This window comes from Dasypus novemcinctus, chromosome 9, assembly GCF_030445035.2.
Source record: "Dasypus novemcinctus isolate mDasNov1 chromosome 9, mDasNov1.1.hap2, whole genome shotgun sequence".
In the NCBI taxonomy this organism is placed as follows: Eukaryota; Metazoa; Chordata; class Mammalia; order Cingulata; family Dasypodidae; genus Dasypus; species Dasypus novemcinctus.
In genome coordinates, this window is record NC_080681.1 from 9029117 (window position 1) to 9046582 (window position 17466).

The 17466-nt window shown below is 34.5% G+C and overlaps 1 protein-coding gene across 2 annotated transcripts in view; it reads left to right on the plus strand.

Moving 5' to 3' along the window:
- The window catches only part of TRIM33 (tripartite motif containing 33), a 119507-nt gene extending 102606 nt beyond the window's left edge, over positions 1–16901 (plus strand). The window contains exons 14-20 of one of the 2 annotated variants that reach the window (XM_004462957.4): positions 3848–4007; positions 5172–5521; positions 7464–7587; positions 8493–8567; positions 10261–10413; positions 11808–11858; positions 11937–16901. In XM_004462957.4, the coding sequence (XP_004463014.1) occupies positions 3848–4007; positions 5172–5521; positions 7464–7587; positions 8493–8567; positions 10261–10413; positions 11808–11858; positions 11937–12149 (1126 nt within the window). In that variant the 3' untranslated portion in view covers positions 12150–16901. The remainder of the gene's footprint in view (positions 1–3847; positions 4008–5171; positions 5522–7463; positions 7588–8492; positions 8568–10260; positions 10414–11807; positions 11859–11936) is intronic. The other variant, XM_004462958.4, reaches the window with a different exon arrangement.
- Positions 16902–17466: the final 565 nt, after the last annotated feature.

Consider the following 17466-nt stretch of genomic DNA (forward strand, 5'->3'; position numbering starts at 1 on the left):
ACACCTGTGAAGCCATCTATTCCTGTGCTCTTCTTTGTTCAGAGGTTTCTAATAACTGATTCAATCTCTTTCTTTGAGATTGGTCTATTAAGGTCTTCTGTTTCTTCCAGAGTCAGTGTAGGTTGTTTGTGTGTTTCCAGGAACTTACCTATTTCATCTAAGGTGTCTAATTTGTTGGCATCTAGTTTGTTCATAGTATCCTCTTATGAGCCTTCTATTTCTATGGGGTCAGTAGTGATGTCCCTCCCTCTCATTTCTGAGTTTATTTATTTGCATCTTCTCTCTTTTTTTCTTTGTTAATCTAGCTAAGACTTTGTCAATTTTACTGATCTTCTTGGAGAACCTGCTGTTGGTTTTATTTATTTATTTTTTTATTTACTCCCCCCACTTGCCGCCCACGCTCACTGTCTCCTCTCTGTGTCCTTTTGCTACGCGTTCTTCTGTTTCTGCTTGTCTTCTCGTCTTCTCTTTAGGAGGCACTGGGAACCTATTCTGGTACCTCCAAAGTGGGAGAGAGGCACTGTCGCTTAAGCCACCTCAGCTCCCTGGTCTGCTGTGCCTCTCACTGTCTATCCTCTCCATCTCCTTTGTTGGTGCAGCCACCAGCTCTCTGTGATGCGGGCCAGCTTGCCTTTACCAGGAGGCCTGGGCCTTCCATATGATAGACGGGAGCCCGGTCATTTGAGCCACATCTGCTTCCCCTGCTGTTCTTTTTCTAGTTCCTCTAGGTATACAGCTAGATCCTTGGTTTTAGCCCTTCTTTTGTAATGTAGGCATTTAGGTTATAATTTTCCCTGTCAGCATTGCCTTTGCTTCATCCCATAAGTTTTGATATGTTGAGTTCTCATTTTCATTCGCCTTGAGATATTTACTGATTTCTTGTGCAGTTTCTTTTTTTGACCTACTAATTGTTTAGGAGTGTGTTGTTTAATTTCCATATCTTTATAAATTTTCCAGTTCTCCACCCTTTGAGTTCCAGCTTCATTCATTGTGGTCAGAGAAAGAGCTTTCTATAATTTGTCTTTCTAAATTTTTTGAGACTTGTTCTATAACCTTACATGTGGTCTCTCCTGGAGAATGATCCATGAGCACTCAAGAAGAATGGGTATCCTGCTGTTTGGGGATACAGTGTTCTGTATCCATGGCTGTTTGATCTAGACATTTGTATTAGGGTCCTCTAAGGAAACAGAATCAACAGAAGATATCTGTAAATAGTATGAGATTTTATAAAATTCTGTCATGACCATGGGAATGCACAAGTCCAGGCTGCAAACCATTGGTTCCAGTGAAGGTCCTTAATGAGTTCCCAGGAGACTTTGGCTGTCCCACGTCAAGCTGGAAAATTCTCTAAACACTGAAATACTTCCATTTTTTAGGCATTCAGCTGACTGGATAACACTCATTGCTGACATCAGTCTTGGTAGATTGTAGATGTAATCAGCCATCTATGCAGTCAACTCACTGATGATTAAAGTCTATCAGTGTCCTTGTATTATAATCCAGTACTTGCTGGATCAAGTAATTGGGCGTAATTACCTGGCCAAGTTGACATATTAACCTAACCATCACAGTATTACTCAAGATTTCTGTTTCTTTATTGATCCTTTGTCTAGATGTTCTGTCTGTTGCTGAGATTTATTTGTTGAAGTCCACTATTATTGTAGAGTTGTCTATTTATCCGCTCCGTTTTGCCAGTGTTTGGCTCGTTGTTTTGGGGCACCTTGGTTAGATGCATATTTATGATTGTTCTTTCTTTTTTTGGTATATTGCCTCTTTTGTTAATATATATAGTGCCATTCTTTGTCACTGAATAACCATTTTGTATTTGAAGTCTGTTTTGTGTAATACTAGTATAGCTACCGCCAATCTTTTTTGGTTACTGTTCACACATTTTCAAACCTAAAAAATCACAGTAATTTTTCATTATCAATTTCCATTTAATGTTTTGCTTTTTTTTCAGATTCCGATAGGGTGTATGCATTGCCATTAGCTGGTGTGTTTCATGGGAATCTCTTCCTCTTCAACAATTTATTTGTTGAAGAACATAGTTCTTTGCCCAAGAGTTTTCCCTATTTTCCCTATCTTGAAATTTAAATACCCTGTCTCATATTACTTCACAATTCTTTAGAGCAAGAGTTGTGTGTGTATATTTACATCAGGATTCAGGTTTTATCTTGGAAAAGAAAGACTCCTTCATTGGTGGTGGTTTATACTTAAATCCAGGGGCATGTAATCTCTGCAACCCCTATCCCCTTCTTTTGGTGATAGCAATCATTGATGATCATTGCCTAGATCTATTATTTTATTAGTAGCTGAAAAATAATGTTATTTTAATGATCATATTGTGCTGTCTTTATTGATTTAGAATATTTTTTTTAAAGAGAAACTTTTTGTCATCAACTATCAGTTATAGGAAAGGCAGGGTAAGTGCTTGATTCTTTCCCTTTATTTACCTATTTTCATAATAATTTGATTTCTGGCACCCTCCAAAGGTGACCACTGCATTTTTTATCTTTATGTTATCTGTTTTAATCCAATATAAATGTGTTTATTGATGCTTACACAGTTCCATCTTTGGCCTGTCAGAGCTTCTTCAAATTCACTTCTTATTCCTTTTGTTAAACCCCCAGTAGTCTTTGAAAGCTTGCTTGTTTTCTGTTATGAAAGAGGTTCCAGGTTTATCTTGTACATTTCCTGCCTCAGACCTGGAGTCAGCCATTTCTCCAAGAAATTCCAGTCCTGTCAATGGAGGAATGGTGTTTGGAGGCAATCTCCTGTGTGCTGGGGACACTAATTGCTACTGATGTGGTCATTGTTTCCTGTTCTTTTCTGTGGACAGAGCTAGAATTAGGGGTATGGTATATATTTTAAAGCAAAATACAATAAATGTTAGCTCTCTTTTATTCGTTAACTTAAATAATTTAGTAAATGTAGATTTTATTGAAGAATTTTATATGAATATTTTTGTTTATGTATGCTTTCCTGAACATGTCCTACTAAATACTTGCTTGACTTTTTAAATTATCCTTCAAATACATAATCAGTGCTTTTAGAAGAAAAGTACAAATTGAGTGGAAAAGTTGTCAATTCTCAGTAGCATTAGAGTCTTACCAGTTATTCCCTTCTCTTGTCACTGATTTTGCTTTGTACTAGAAGTACAAATGATTAGTCATGCTTAAATATGGATATTCCAGGTTGTTTGCTATTTGTTATCCCCTTTCCCCAAAAGCCAATGTAGGGGGGAGAGAGGGGGTGGGGGGGTGGGGTTGAATGGGACCTCACATATATATTTTTAATGTAATATTATTACAAAGTCAATAAAAAAATAATAAAATAAAAATAAAAAAAATAAAAAAATTAAAATTAAAATTTAAAAAAAGCCAATGTAGCCTCTTTTTTTCTTTTTTTTTTTAAGGGGGTGCTGGGGATTGAATTGGGGACCTCATACGTGGAAGGCAGGCACTTGACCTCTGAGCTACATCCACATCCAGTCTTTCTTTTGAAGAAGTGTCATGATCACTGTTATTGATGTAATCCTTAGGTGTTTGCGGGTACAGAAAAGTTGAAAACTGACTGTTTACTAGACTTAAATTATTTACTAATTCTGGAAGAATGTTTACCAGACTTAAATTATTTATGTCTCCAACCATAAAATATATTTTTAGGGTTTTCTGAAAGTGTGCTCTACATTTTTAAAGAGTTTGAAGCTAAGCTTATACCACATTCTTCACAGCATCATGAAATGTCTTTTCTTCTATAAAGTTATTGTCTATTGTCTTTACTTAAATAGACCTTCCTTTTTATGTGTGCCATTAAATTAAACAAATATGACCTTTGTTTTTATTAGCTGTGGGTCATCAGGAAGAACAACTGAGAAGACAAGTCTTAGTTTCAAATCTGATCAAGTGAAGGTCAAGCAAGAACCTGGGACTGAAGATGAAGTATGTAGCTTTTCAGGAGCTGTGAAACAGGAAAAGACAGAGGATGGCAGGAGGAGTGCCTGCATGGTAAGTGCTTCCTGGCATCCATGGGTTTGAGGAGATCACTTCACTGCTTCTTCCATCTCTGAGGGTTTCAGATGGAATACTCAATCTAGGGACGTTTATTTATTCTTGACCTTTCATGTCTGGCACAAGCCTTTCTGTAACAACTTTTTTGGTGTAAGGGTGAGCTGTAATTAACAAGAAATAAGACAATTGTAATTTGAACTACTTTGAAGCTATCTTTGAGTTTGTATATAGTCAGTATTTTTGCCATGACGCTAAATTGGGTTCTCTTTTGTTATGAATTCATTAATCTCAGGCCAAGGAAGATCCTTGCCTATTGTCTTGGACCTGTGAGCTCAGTATCAAGATTGCTGACTTAATGATTTTGTTTAATGATCAGAAATTTTTGTGATGAGAAGATTGTTTTTTGGCTTATGAATTAAAAGCTATTCTAAAGTTCCTCAGATGGAATATTTTAAAATTTTTATAATTTAGTATAAAGGAAGGTCTAAGGTCCCCTGTTTGTTTGAAAATTTCAGTCTTGGTTTTTCCTTTTTGCCTGGGCTTATGCTTCACTTTTTACATGGTTGCCATAAAGGAATTTTAACTCAGTATATCAGGTACAGTAAACTCAGTATATGTAGATTTAGAGAGCTGGAGACAACAGATTGAACTTTAGGGTTGGAGGCCAGTGTTGCCTCTTTATCCAGAATGTGGTTTGCAAAGTACCCCCATAAAATTTGGATGGCAAAGGGTGGTGAAAGATTTATTTTGCATATTCACAATCTTCCTGCTTTAGTAGAATCATAAGTGGGCAGAAGAATCTTTTCAGAAGGCTTTTAATAGCTGTGTAACAGATTCTTGGTGTGAAAAGTAGTGGGTCATAGTTAACTCTCTGTAGGAAAAGTATATCCCTGCATTTACATCCCAATCTGTGTGCTTAAGAGTTTAATTAATATTATTATCTGAAAAGAACCAATGTTAGACTGCACCTCAAAAATCATATGTTAAAATGCGAGAAAAATTTGGGGGTTGTTTTCACTCCTTTATGTCACTAATGTAATTTACAAAGTAATTTTTAAATTATATACATACTGACATGGCTTTTAAATGCACATACTCAGTGCAAACATGGCATACAGTAAGGATTAAATAATTCTTCAAGAATTTGTTGTTTTGTTTTAGTTGAGCAGTCCTGAGAGTAGCTTGACACCACCTCTCTCAACCAACCTGCATCTAGAGAGTGAGTTGGATGCATTAACAAGCCTGGAAAACCATGTGAAAACTGAACCTACGGATATGAGTGAAAGCTGCAAACAGTCAGGGCTCAGCACCCTTGTTAATGGAAAGTCCCCAGTTCGAAGCCTCATGCACAGGTCAGCAAGGATTGGAGGAGATGGCAGCAGCAAAGATGATGATCCAAATGAAGACTGGTGTGCTGTCTGCCAAAATGGAGGGGATCTCTTGTGCTGTGAAAAATGTCCAAAGGTCTTTCATCTAACTTGTCATGTTCCAACACTTCTTAGCTTTCCAAGGTACCAGTGAAATAATTAATTTTTCTGTTTTAAGTTTATAAGCTCAAAAAATAGCAAAAAGTTATTCAGGGCAGATGGCCATCTTAATCCAGGAGACAGGGAACCTGTTATTCATTTGGTGATGCTTTCCAGAGAAATCTAACTGCTGAATGATAAAGTTCAAGATCTCTGTGGTATGTTAAGGATGAGGATAGACTTCATTTCATGGCCTTCAGTTAATACTCAGTGTAAATAAACTCAGTAAAACTGTAATTATAAAAGACAAAGAGATTGGGATATTGGAGAAAGTTAATTCATTTATTCCTGAGGCTGAATTTTTGAAAAATCTTATTAGTGTCTATCTTATTAGTGTCTGTCATAGCCATTTGATTTGTGAATACCATTTAGTTTGAGGCAGCTCTATTGGATCCTACCCAAAATTTACTTTTTCTAGTTTGAAAGATTGCAAAAGACATTTTGTAGAAAAAATAAGTAGTTTTTAAAAAGACCTTCAACTTCTTAGATTGTTAGTTTTTTGTGTTTTTGTTTTTGTTTTGTTTTTCTAGATTACTAAAGATGGTTTCAAGCATTAAAACATTCATTGGTGAGCACCCAACACAAGTTGGTGCTGCTAACTAAAAGTGGAGCCGGGTATACTGGGCTAGGGTAGGAAACCCATATTCTGATTGTTAATTCTGTAGTGAACTAACTTTTCAAAGATCAGTTTCTGTATCTAACAGGTGTAGAGTTTTGGTTCGGAAGACTATAGTTACTTCCAGTTAGCAATTTACATTTTATATTTATGCAATCTCTTGTCTCCAGTTGATCTCAGAAACAATAAAAGAATGGAGTCATATATTTCATTTTTAAATCCTTCTCTCCCCGCCCCCCCCAATTTTTAAAAAATGATAATGGACCATGTTCTTGGTGAAAATCCGGCTCTTTCTACCTATAGATAATAAAGTCACATTTCCTCACAAATTCCTGAGAAGCAAGGATTTTAATTGAATAATGGTGCCCTTTTTAAACTATTTTTAACCTTTTGGATTGGAAAATGGGTAAACACTGAGAAAATGTTTTTCTGAAGTATTGTAACTCCTACCTAATGCTCTTATAATTAATTAAGAGGTAAAGGCATTTGTCACGGATAGAATGGGAGGCCTTCTTTATCTACTCTCTTAGAAAAATATAAAATATTGGCATTTTGGTCTTGAAGACTTTTTATACTTCCCTCTGGGTAGTGGCATATGCTGGAACATCAGGGTTTTGCCACTAGTGCTTTCTCTCAAAGGCAGAATGCTTTGGAAGGAATTGTAAACTGTCAACATAGAGATTAGTTTGTGCTATGCCTAGGATGGATGAATGGATAGAATATAAATGAATAAAGTTTATAGTGGGATAGTAATCCTTATATAAACAAATTACAGAAACTTTGGAGAGTTAAAAGATAAAAGTGTCTAACAGTGTACTTGCTTACAAGTGTGTATGTATTCTAGGCTTTTGACTGGCCATGAAAAACAAATTGCTTTACTTTTTGCATGTTAAATGCATGCCATAAAGTACAAGATAATGCCAAATTCTGTACTCTTATTTGTGAATACTGGGTCCATGTCATGGTAATTTTGGGGTCTGTAAGAATTGGTCTTATGCCACAGGTACTGAGCATCAACTGTGCTAGGAAGAAACTCTTTTTTAAAGGCAAGAGATGCCATTTTTATAATGCTTTCTAGGAAGTAATCATTTGAAGGATGACTGAGAAAAGTGCTAGGAAGTTTTTGTCACCCAACTGCACCTTGTGAGATTTGACAAAAATAGAATTTCCCTTCCCTTCCCAAACTTGGAAAAAGAAAAACAAACAAGCGAACAAAAAACCAAAAACCTAGAAACTCACCTCTAAGGAACTAGCTTCTCGAGCAGGCTTTATTATACAATTATGTGGACTAATTACCTATTCCCATTTTAGTGGGGACTGGATATGCACATTTTGCAGAGATATTGGGAAACCAGAAGTTGAATATGATTGTGATAATTTGCAACATAGTAAGAAGGGGAAAACTGCACAGGGTTTAAACCCGGTGGACCAAAGGGTAAGTATCAAGTTAATATGTTTTTATGGATTTTGTAGGTCTCTGCCTATATTTCATATTTTTCTTTAGTGTAATATACTTGTAACCTGATAAATTTCCATTTTTTATTTTCATCATCCAATGGAATATTGATGGCTTGAAATCTATATCTCTTAGCCTTGAACTCCAGATTCTTGTATCTAGCTTTCTCATACTTAACATGTCCCAGTCGAAATCTTGATTTCTGATCCTCCCCATTCAAAAAGTAGAAACAAACTAACCAAAAAAGCTCAAATAACATTAAAAAAACCACACATCTCCCACACAGTCTTCCCCATTATAAATGGCACCACTGTTCACTCCTGTTGCTCAATCTAGAAACTTATTAGAAAATAATTGAGAATGCCTATTATACTAATGATTTCTTACCCCTCTATACATCATCCTAGGCAGTCATCATAATTTCTCATCTGGACTTTTATAATACTCTCTTAACTGGTCTTCCTGTTTACACTCTTGCCCCCTTCTAGTTCATTTTTTATACTTTATAGAGGTGTTTTCTTTTTTTTTATTTTATTTTATGTAAACGAGCCTATCACTACCTTGCTTGACATTTTCCAGTAGCTTCCCACCATATTAAAAATAGAATCCAGAATCCTCTGTCTTTGCTAAGTTTACTTGAAGTTGGACAGAAAGTAGTCTCAAAACTAAAGGGGAAACAAGGCTGTTTTGAGTGCATGTATTTAGTTGGATATCTACTGTGTAGCAGACTTAGGATCGGTTCATTTTGATAATACTTAATAGTGATATAATTGTTTTACTTTTGGCATGTTAAACACATGCCAAAGAGTACAAGATAATTCTCAAGAATATCTTATTGCAGAGAAAGTTTATTTCACATGTTTTCCTTTACTTTTTGGGGCCAGAAATGTGAACGTCTTCTGCTTTACCTCTATTGCCATGAATTAAGTATTGAATTCCAGGAACCAGTTCCTGCTTCGGTGAGTTGTCTTCACTAATATTTCCCTGGTGAAATATTTACAAGTGTGGGCTCTGGCCCTCAGACTGCTTGTCTTAAAACTCAGATTTCTTGAATAATCTCCTCAACTACTCTGAGACTTAGTGTTCTAATACTATTTACCTCATTGGATTCTGAGGATTATGTAAGAAGACCTGTGTAAAGTGTTATTGTAGCATAGTGCTCAATAACACAGTAGACACTTATTACTAATAAGAAATTTTATTAGGATTAAATGGAAGTGAGAGTCATGTCAAAATTAAAATTTGTTTTTAAGGATTTTGTTGCTATAATGAGAACTACTTAATTTAATTTCTATGTCCTCTTTACCTTTAAGATGCATGTAAGGGAAACAGGTATCATGGAAAGAATATTGAATTTGGAGTCAGAAGACTTGATTTCTGCTCTTTAGTTCTGCCATTCAGCAACTTTATAACTTTAGGGGAATTACATAATTTTCTGCCTCTTCTTTTTTTAATTGTAAAGTGGCCATATTGGACTATATTATTTCTCAGATTCCAGTGCTATGATTATAGGTTCTGTACCTTGTGGAGAAAACAGTCTCTATGTAAGTATGAATTTGAATAAAAGTATAAAATTGAATTTTTCACACTAGCTCTACTTTCATAAGCCCTTTCATATGAACAGTAAAGATTGAGAAAAGACTGGGCAAATTTTGCATGGCAGTGTTTTTTGTTTATCTGTAAGGAGACTTTTTGTAAGGAATGAAGGCTTTAAAATCCTACCATAAAAGCACAACTAGAGGTGCTCAGTGCCTCATAAGTGGGATGAGAACATGCTGTACACTTTTAATTTACCAGCCATCAGTTGCTGAACAGGATATTACTGAATACCAGACCTGTTAGGGAATATTAAACGGTAGTAGGCTTTTTTGCCGCTAAGAAATGATACTGGGTAGGCTGAGAAACAAGGTTTAGGCACAGTGATGTTTTGTACACAATATAGTTATTTCTGTCTGATCGTCAAGTTCAGGGAATTGACAGAAAATGTCTTTTCAAATATTTTCTTTTCATGCACTATTTAAATTGCTTCTGTTGAATTATATCCCAAGGATCAAATTTTTTTACCAAGGGAGGGGCCAGATTGTCCCCGCCTTATCAGTAAATTAATAAAAATTTTACTTGGGTCGTTACTACAATCTCTCTGTTGCTATATCCAGAGTTTACTGTGGCATAAGTTTATGTCCTCTGAAGGACATTCTAATCATAATATTAATGCATTTTATAATTTTTTGGCATCCTCCTTCCTTTTCTTCTACTCTTCTTTCCCCCCCTCCCCCACACCCTCCAACTTCTCTCCCCCTCCATTCTAAGTAAAATTCTTTGAGCCACATGTGGTCATAAGGCTAGTGATTACTTTCTGATTGCTTTCTTTTTGAACCTACTTATCATTAAAAATAGGATTTGGGGGACTTCCATTAACCTTGGAGACAGGCACATGAACATATTTTGAGTAAGATTTTATTTTCATGATATGATTGAAGTAGATTTAAAGTACATTCATTGCACCAGAATTTCAAGCAGTTGCCACAATAATCACAAGTTTTTGGGTTTTTTTCCCCCCTAAAATTAATATGCTATACATTTCAAATTAAGTAATTTTACAGTTTGGGAAAATTCTTATCTACCCTTACTTATATATTTTATTTATTTTAGATACCAAACTACTATAAAATTATAAAGAAACCAATGGATTTATCCACCGTGAAAAAGAAGCTTCAGAAAAAACATTCCCAACACTACCAAATCCCAGATGACTTTGTGGCTGATGTCCGTTTGATCTTCAAGAACTGTGAAAGGTTTAATGAAGTATGTTAGCTTCCAAACTATAGAGTTTTGGATTGATAGTTTCTGTCTTTGGTTTTTTTATTTTGTTCTTCTAGGATTTTCCTAATATGATTTAAAAGCTATTTTTTGCTTCAACCCTATCAAAAGTAAGATTTGATTATATCCATAGCTCCAGAGAAGGAAGTTTGCCTTGTATAATTTGGAGTATGTGCACAAATATAATAAAGTATCATTGAATATCCTTCCCCTCCCTAAATCAATTGAGGGTTGGAATAAGTATGGACAGTAGTTTATAGTTAAGTGTATTTTGTGGGAAATGGTTATAAGCAGCCTGCATTTTGAGTACATTTAGGAAAGTTCCTGGTTATAGATGTTCCCATGTTCTTGGATTTCATTTCCATCTGTCATATAAATGTAGAACCTTAAATTCCTAAACTCATGTCTGGTGGCTTATTATGGATAGTAGCCCAAAGTGTATAATGTTTTCTGAACCCAGCAAAGTGGCTTTTGTTAACTTTGGTTGTGTATTTTTTTTGTGGGTAAGGGTGAGCTATGCACACCTTGAGAAGATACGTGAAAGATCTCTGTTTCAAGGAAATTATTTTTGTTTTAGTATCTTTGAAGTAAAGTCAAGTCTCTTATTGAGAAAGATTTTTCAGTATAGAGGAAAATGCATTTGGATTTGATTCCACAAAATATTTAAAAGATAACTTTAATACCAAAACTCTCTTCTTTATTGCTGATGAAATTTGGGTGCCATATGCCACAATTACTGAATTTTAAAATTGCATTGACTCATTTAGAGTATAGCCAGAAAAAAAAATCCCTTATAAGGTAAAGTCTAGCCACCCTCATAGTAAACTTGGAGGGACAAGAATATGTCACAAAAAATATAGTATAACCTCACTAATCTGAATTTAAATTTAGAAAGTACAGTCCCAAATTTGTTGTCTTATTTTTTAATGTAGTTGAAATTTTCCCAAATAAATGTACTTTCATAGACTATAACTGACATTTGCTAAGAAGTTCCATTTTACCTGTTTTAGTATGAGTTAAATTATGATTAACATTGATATACAGATAGAATACTGATTATTTTGTTCGTTTGACAGTTTTTTTAAAAACATTTATTTCACAAATATTTTTCTCTTACATAGATTGAAATACTCAGACCATTCATATTGACCTCGCTAATTCAGAACTTCAGACAATTATTGAGGTTTCACAGTAGCTTTATTAACAGCTTTGTAAAAGAAAGTGGTTCCATGTTCTGTAGAATTTTAGAACGCAGTTAATCTCGTCATAGCAGTTTGTTCTCCCTAGAATGGCTGACTTTCGTCACCTATCCTATGCAGTCTCATAACTTTAGAAAGGATTATAATTTCCCTTTTTTTTGACTCTGGTATCCTTTTTAGATGATGAAAGTTGTTCAAGTTTATGCAGAAACACAAGAGATTAATTTGAAGGTAAGCTTTTCAGACCATGCAAACTTGGTGAAGGAATATGCATTACCAACAGGTGAATATTCCTATTTTTGCTTGCAGGCTGATTCAGAAGTAGCTCAGGCAGGGAAAGCAGTTGCATTGTACTTTGAAGATAAACTCACAGAGATCTACTCAGACAGGACCTTCGCACCTTTGCCAGAGTTTGAGCAGGAAGAAGATGATGGTGAGGTAACTGAGGACTCTGATGAAGACTTTATACAACCCCGCAGAAAACGCCTAAAGTCAGATGAGAGGCCAGTACATATAAAGTAAAATGACATGGACTTAAATCAATTCTTTAAAAAAAAAAAAAAGTGAAACAAAAAACTTTTATTTAAGTGTTGCTGGAATATCCTGCCTACAGTGGCCACCTCCTTAAAGACGCTGACAGCTTTCACACAGTATTAGATTGAAATAATGGACAGAAAACACGTTCTTGTCAAAAAAGGGGGAGAGAACTCTATTCGCAACTTTAAAAATAAACTAAAAGCAAGAGTGAAATGATTTGAAGATTCCTGTTACTAAAGAGGATGGGTCTAATTGTTATTAGAGACAGGCAAATGTTGATTATCATGTGGTAATCATTGGTGCAGGAAACTGGGTATAAAGTCAATATTTGAAGGTCGTGTCGCTCGATAAATTGTCTCTTTGGACTAAAGCGCACAGTTATTAAAACAAGTTTCATGCCTCCTCCAGTCACATACATACTAGGTTGTTTTCTAGATAAAATAAAAGTAGCTCAGATTCCGCTTCACTGTCAGTGCAGGTGTGCATTGAATCATGCTGTTATTTATTTATTTTTTTCCCTCTATTTTGATGCTATTGGGCCTTAGTTTTTATATTGGTTTAAAGAACTCAGTCATATCATTTTCTAGTCATACGTAGAGTCTAGAAAACCTGACCATTGATCATCGTTTAATCAATTTTAGTGGTCAGCTGGAAGAGGTCATCATGTGAATTTGAAATAAATATGGTAACTTTTCAGTAGTGGATCATACTTTTATTTACAGAGGTCATTTCCAGAATTGTGCTTCACACAATTGTACTTCCCAATTAAATCATCTATCTGATAATAGTTATTCCCTTGAAAGACAGAATGTTTATTTCAAAATTTAATGTAGTTTTCTGTACATTTAAATTTGATTAAGAACGTGACAACTGGCTCTTATCCAGTCTTCCTTCATATCAGTTTTCTGATAGACCACTATTGGCAAACAGTAATATGTCAACTACCAAATGTGTAAAATTTTCTGTATTTCACTTTGTCTTATTTGTAAATAGTGAACTAAAATTTCTGGCAGATCAGCAACATTTGCTGAGCCTGTTTTTTAAGCTAATGTGTATTCTTACTAATGTTCCTATCAAGAATGGATTTGTAATATATGCTGTCTATTTCTAATGTTCACATTCATATTTTGAGGTTCTATCTTATTTTAATAGAGAACAGACTTCTCAAAAAAAAAAAATCTTCTGAAGCAGCTTATTATTGGAATATGAAAATATTGAAATAAACCCGGTGGGGTTAGATTACTCATCTGTCCACCAAGTGGGACATTTGCATGGACTGGGGGCTTAAAGAACTTGAGAGACCTGTAAGTAAATCTTGAAAATGAGCCAATACCCACTTGAATGGTTACTGGAGTAAACCCACCTCTACCCTACAGCACCCTAGGCAGATAAATCAACTTTGCTCTGGTTCGTTTTTCTTCTCTTCATTTGTGATGCTCACATCCAAGATGTGTGTTCTAGAATATGTACAGGCTTCTCTTGTTGGATTAAAAATTTTAGTCCTGCTTTTGTATGGACACATTAGAATATAAAATGACCAAAATAGAAGAATTTGCTATTAGTTATTTTTCAGACGTCAGCAGATTTGTGGCAAATCATTTGCCTTTTAAAAAATTCCACTTAAGCAATTCAGACAGTAGACAGAAAAAAACGTTATTTGACACAATTGTCTAAGAGTTAAATATTTTTTAGCGTATATTGAATGAAATAAAGTGCTCTACAGAAATTATTATACAATTCCTTTTGGGTTGTTTTCTTTTCTTAACAAGGGGTGGGGTAAACAGGAATATGGTTTAGGCCTTCTGGTGTATTTAAACAATGTTGATTTTATTATTGCTGTTGACTTATTTCAGGCTTACATTAGCTCCTCTTTCAGTTTGTTATAAATTAAACTTCAAAGAATATACCAAATTGTTTTACATTTTACTCAAATTTCTAATTCCTAAGAGAGTTTCCTTATAAAAAGGGGAAAATGATTTTAAAATGACTTTTTATATGCCCTTTGTTGCTCTTCCCTGCAACATTTATGATTTCACTTTAAAAGTATACATACATGGAAGACATGTTTTTGGAAAGCCTTCTAAAGTGATGAGTAGCACTATAAACTTCCTTTTGTCAAGCTTTTAAGTCTTAGTATTTTATACTTGCTCTTCACATGAGTCTTCACAATTTTCAGATGCCATTTATAGAGTCTGCTATCTGGTGAGAATTAAATTTTAATTATATATTTCTCAATAATTGGCGCCTTGAAGATTCCCTTAAAAACATTTCCATGTTAGATGGAATCTTTGCTTTGTTTTTTTTGTTTTAAGATTGGTTCTTTAAAAGCCACTTTATTGTCAACATTTAATATGCTCCATTTCTGATGACAAAAGGTGTTTCATACTGCTGAGGGATTACTATTAAATTGATAGTTATCAATAAACCACCATTAAATGAAGATGTTAAGTTTAGATTTCACTGAAGCTTTTTACTTGCACACTGATCACTTTAAGCTGATTAGTTCAGCTTTGCCTAATACAGACTATAGTATACCCAGATATCTTATAGAAGTTTTCCTATTAATTTAGGCTTTAAAAAGACTAACATTGATTCAATACCTGAAGGCAGTTTGTTTTGATACTCCACGTTTGTTTTCCTAGTTTAAAATGCAGTATGATAGACTTGGAGAAAAGTCCATGTAATAATGTTTTCTTAAAAGCTTGCAAAATTTTCCCACGTTGCCTTTCCTTCTCCCATTAGGAAACTAAGAACAAAATGTTTCCCAGTGTATTCTACTGGCTTAAATTTGTGTTTTTCAGCACTTGCCTCAGATGATTCACTCAGTGAGAGAATTGCTTTGCAAGGTGAAGAATGTGAAAGTCCCAGAGTATGGCTAGGTTTTAGGTCATGCTTTGTGTAGAAATACCAAACCATCACTGCAGAGAAAGGATATAAGGCATTGGATCCACTCTTTAATACTTTTTGGGATTAATGAGATTCTTTCTGACTTCCTTTAAATAATGCTTAAATTCGGTTAAGTCTCACTTTTTATTGTAACATGTCTTTATTTTTTAGTTTTGGTGAATCCGAAGAAATAATGCTTTTAAAAAGAAAGAAAAAGATTTTAGTGTGCAAATTGTAGATTTAGCATTTACCTCAGCAGGTATCCTGCCGTGTAATTATTAGTGATTAGTGTTAATAAGCCACTAGATTCAGGTCTTCTGGCTCTGCCCTTGGATTGTGGCTTACCCTCTGTTATTAAAGGGTCTCTTACTAGCCAAAAAGGGGATCGATGCTGTGGCCCACTCTCCCTTGGCCTTTATCCCCACTCACAAAACATGAAGTATAAAAATCTCATTTCTTGTCAAAGTTAGCACTGCTTATTTGCATATTCATCATTGGATCAGTGAGTAGTTTTATAAAAATCCACCCAATCTCCCTTAATTAAAACAATCAACTTAATTCAGCCATGAATTATTAATGAAGATGAAATAAGGTTTTCACGATGCATCACACTTAGATCATGTACTGAACTTTATGTTTTCCCTTTGTTATTTCCTTGATAAAGCAATAACACTGCTTTAAGTCTGTTGCCTAATAGCATGTCATAATCCTCTTCTGGATGGTGATTTTATAGGAAAGTTTGTATGCATATATCACCCAGTCTATCTTTTAAAAAATTAAGAAAATTAAATGTATGCTGGAGCTAATGACAATATATTGTGGCATTTTATTTTAAAAATTGGGGAAAGTTGCATATTTTTTTAAAAGTAGCTGTTTGAGTAAAATAAAAAAAATGAAGGTACTTTTTTAAGAAAAAAAATTTATATGCCACAGTTTACATAGACATTTCAGATTTCAACATGTACTCTTGGATATAAAAATTTCTTTCTCATGGTCAAAAATGCATGTATAGCATTTGATCCATCTTAGTTCCTTAATTTTGCCTATGTGATCCTTTATATATTTTTTATTGTATCTGAAATACAGAATTATCTTAAATTAATTTGGATAAATTTATATCTAACTGAAAAATGTATAAAATTAAGTTTAGCCCTTTTCTAGGAAGTGATCTTCAAAGTTGAAACTGCTAGTCTTTTAAATTCACCTAATTTATATGTGGGAAGGCACTGAAATGATTTTTTAAGTGCAGTGCCACTGCAAAATTCCCTTTCAGGTGTGGCCTAAATTTCAATCTGAAGAACGAAATGCATGTCTGCTCCTGGTCTGAAAAATGTAGGCATTTACTATGTTTAAAAACAGTGAAACATGTATATAAGCCTATAAACAAAAGATTTGTGCAATTTGGAAGCCTGTTAATTTTCTATGTAGACCTACCTACTACACACAAAAGGGTTAAATTCACAGCCTTATTTGTTCCTTTCAGTATTTCACTTGGCCTCCTCCCCCTCATTATTACTACTACTACTATTATTTTTGCACATAGTTAACTGCCCTTCAATATGATTCTTAAAAGTGCTGTTTCTGTGGTATCGTATTCTCTAAATAATCATATTTAATTTTTTTTAAACAAGGTTGCAGTTCCTAATTGTTTCGTTCTTGTGTTTTTGCTGGTGTGTAATAAAAGCAAGTTTTTTTCTTTTCATGGTTATTTAATAATTTAGCTGCCTGTAAATATTTCTTGTTATAATGCTCTGGAATGTGTTGTAGAAGTTGTATTAGATTAGTTTAAAACCTTGTTTGAAAACCACATTGTTTTGGTTATTTCTATTAAATTAGAAAATTGAAAAAGTTTTCAAATGAATTTCCTTTTTTTCTCCTCTGTGAGTTGAGAATAAATAAATATAGTCCCTATCCTCACAGTGTTTATATTCTCTTAGAGGGTAATGAGTGCTGTGATAGGGATTAATTAGCTTGAAATATAGTAAGTACACATCAGAAAGGATCTAACGTAAACTTTGTTAGGGATGTTATCTGTTTAATACATAAAAGTTGAGGATACTGGACCAGGAAAAGAGAGAGTGAAAAGACAATAGAAATACAGAAGACTGCAAATGAAAGACAACTGTATGTATTTCAGGGACTGAAAAGTTACTATGGCTGGAACAGAATGGAAGTTGGAGTAACAGAATTCTAAGCTGGAAAACTCAGCATGGTCATCCTCAATCAGCACAGTCATGTTGAAGGGTTTCAGACTTAAACTGAGGGAAAAGGGTAGCCCTTGAAGCCTTTTAGGCAGGGTTGGGGTGCTGGCATAATCAGTTTTGCCTTTTTGAAAGATTAAGTATGAAGTGTGGCTTGGGGAAAAGAGCGGAGGTACAGGGAAAGTTTAGGTATGAGTAATCCATATGAGATCTAA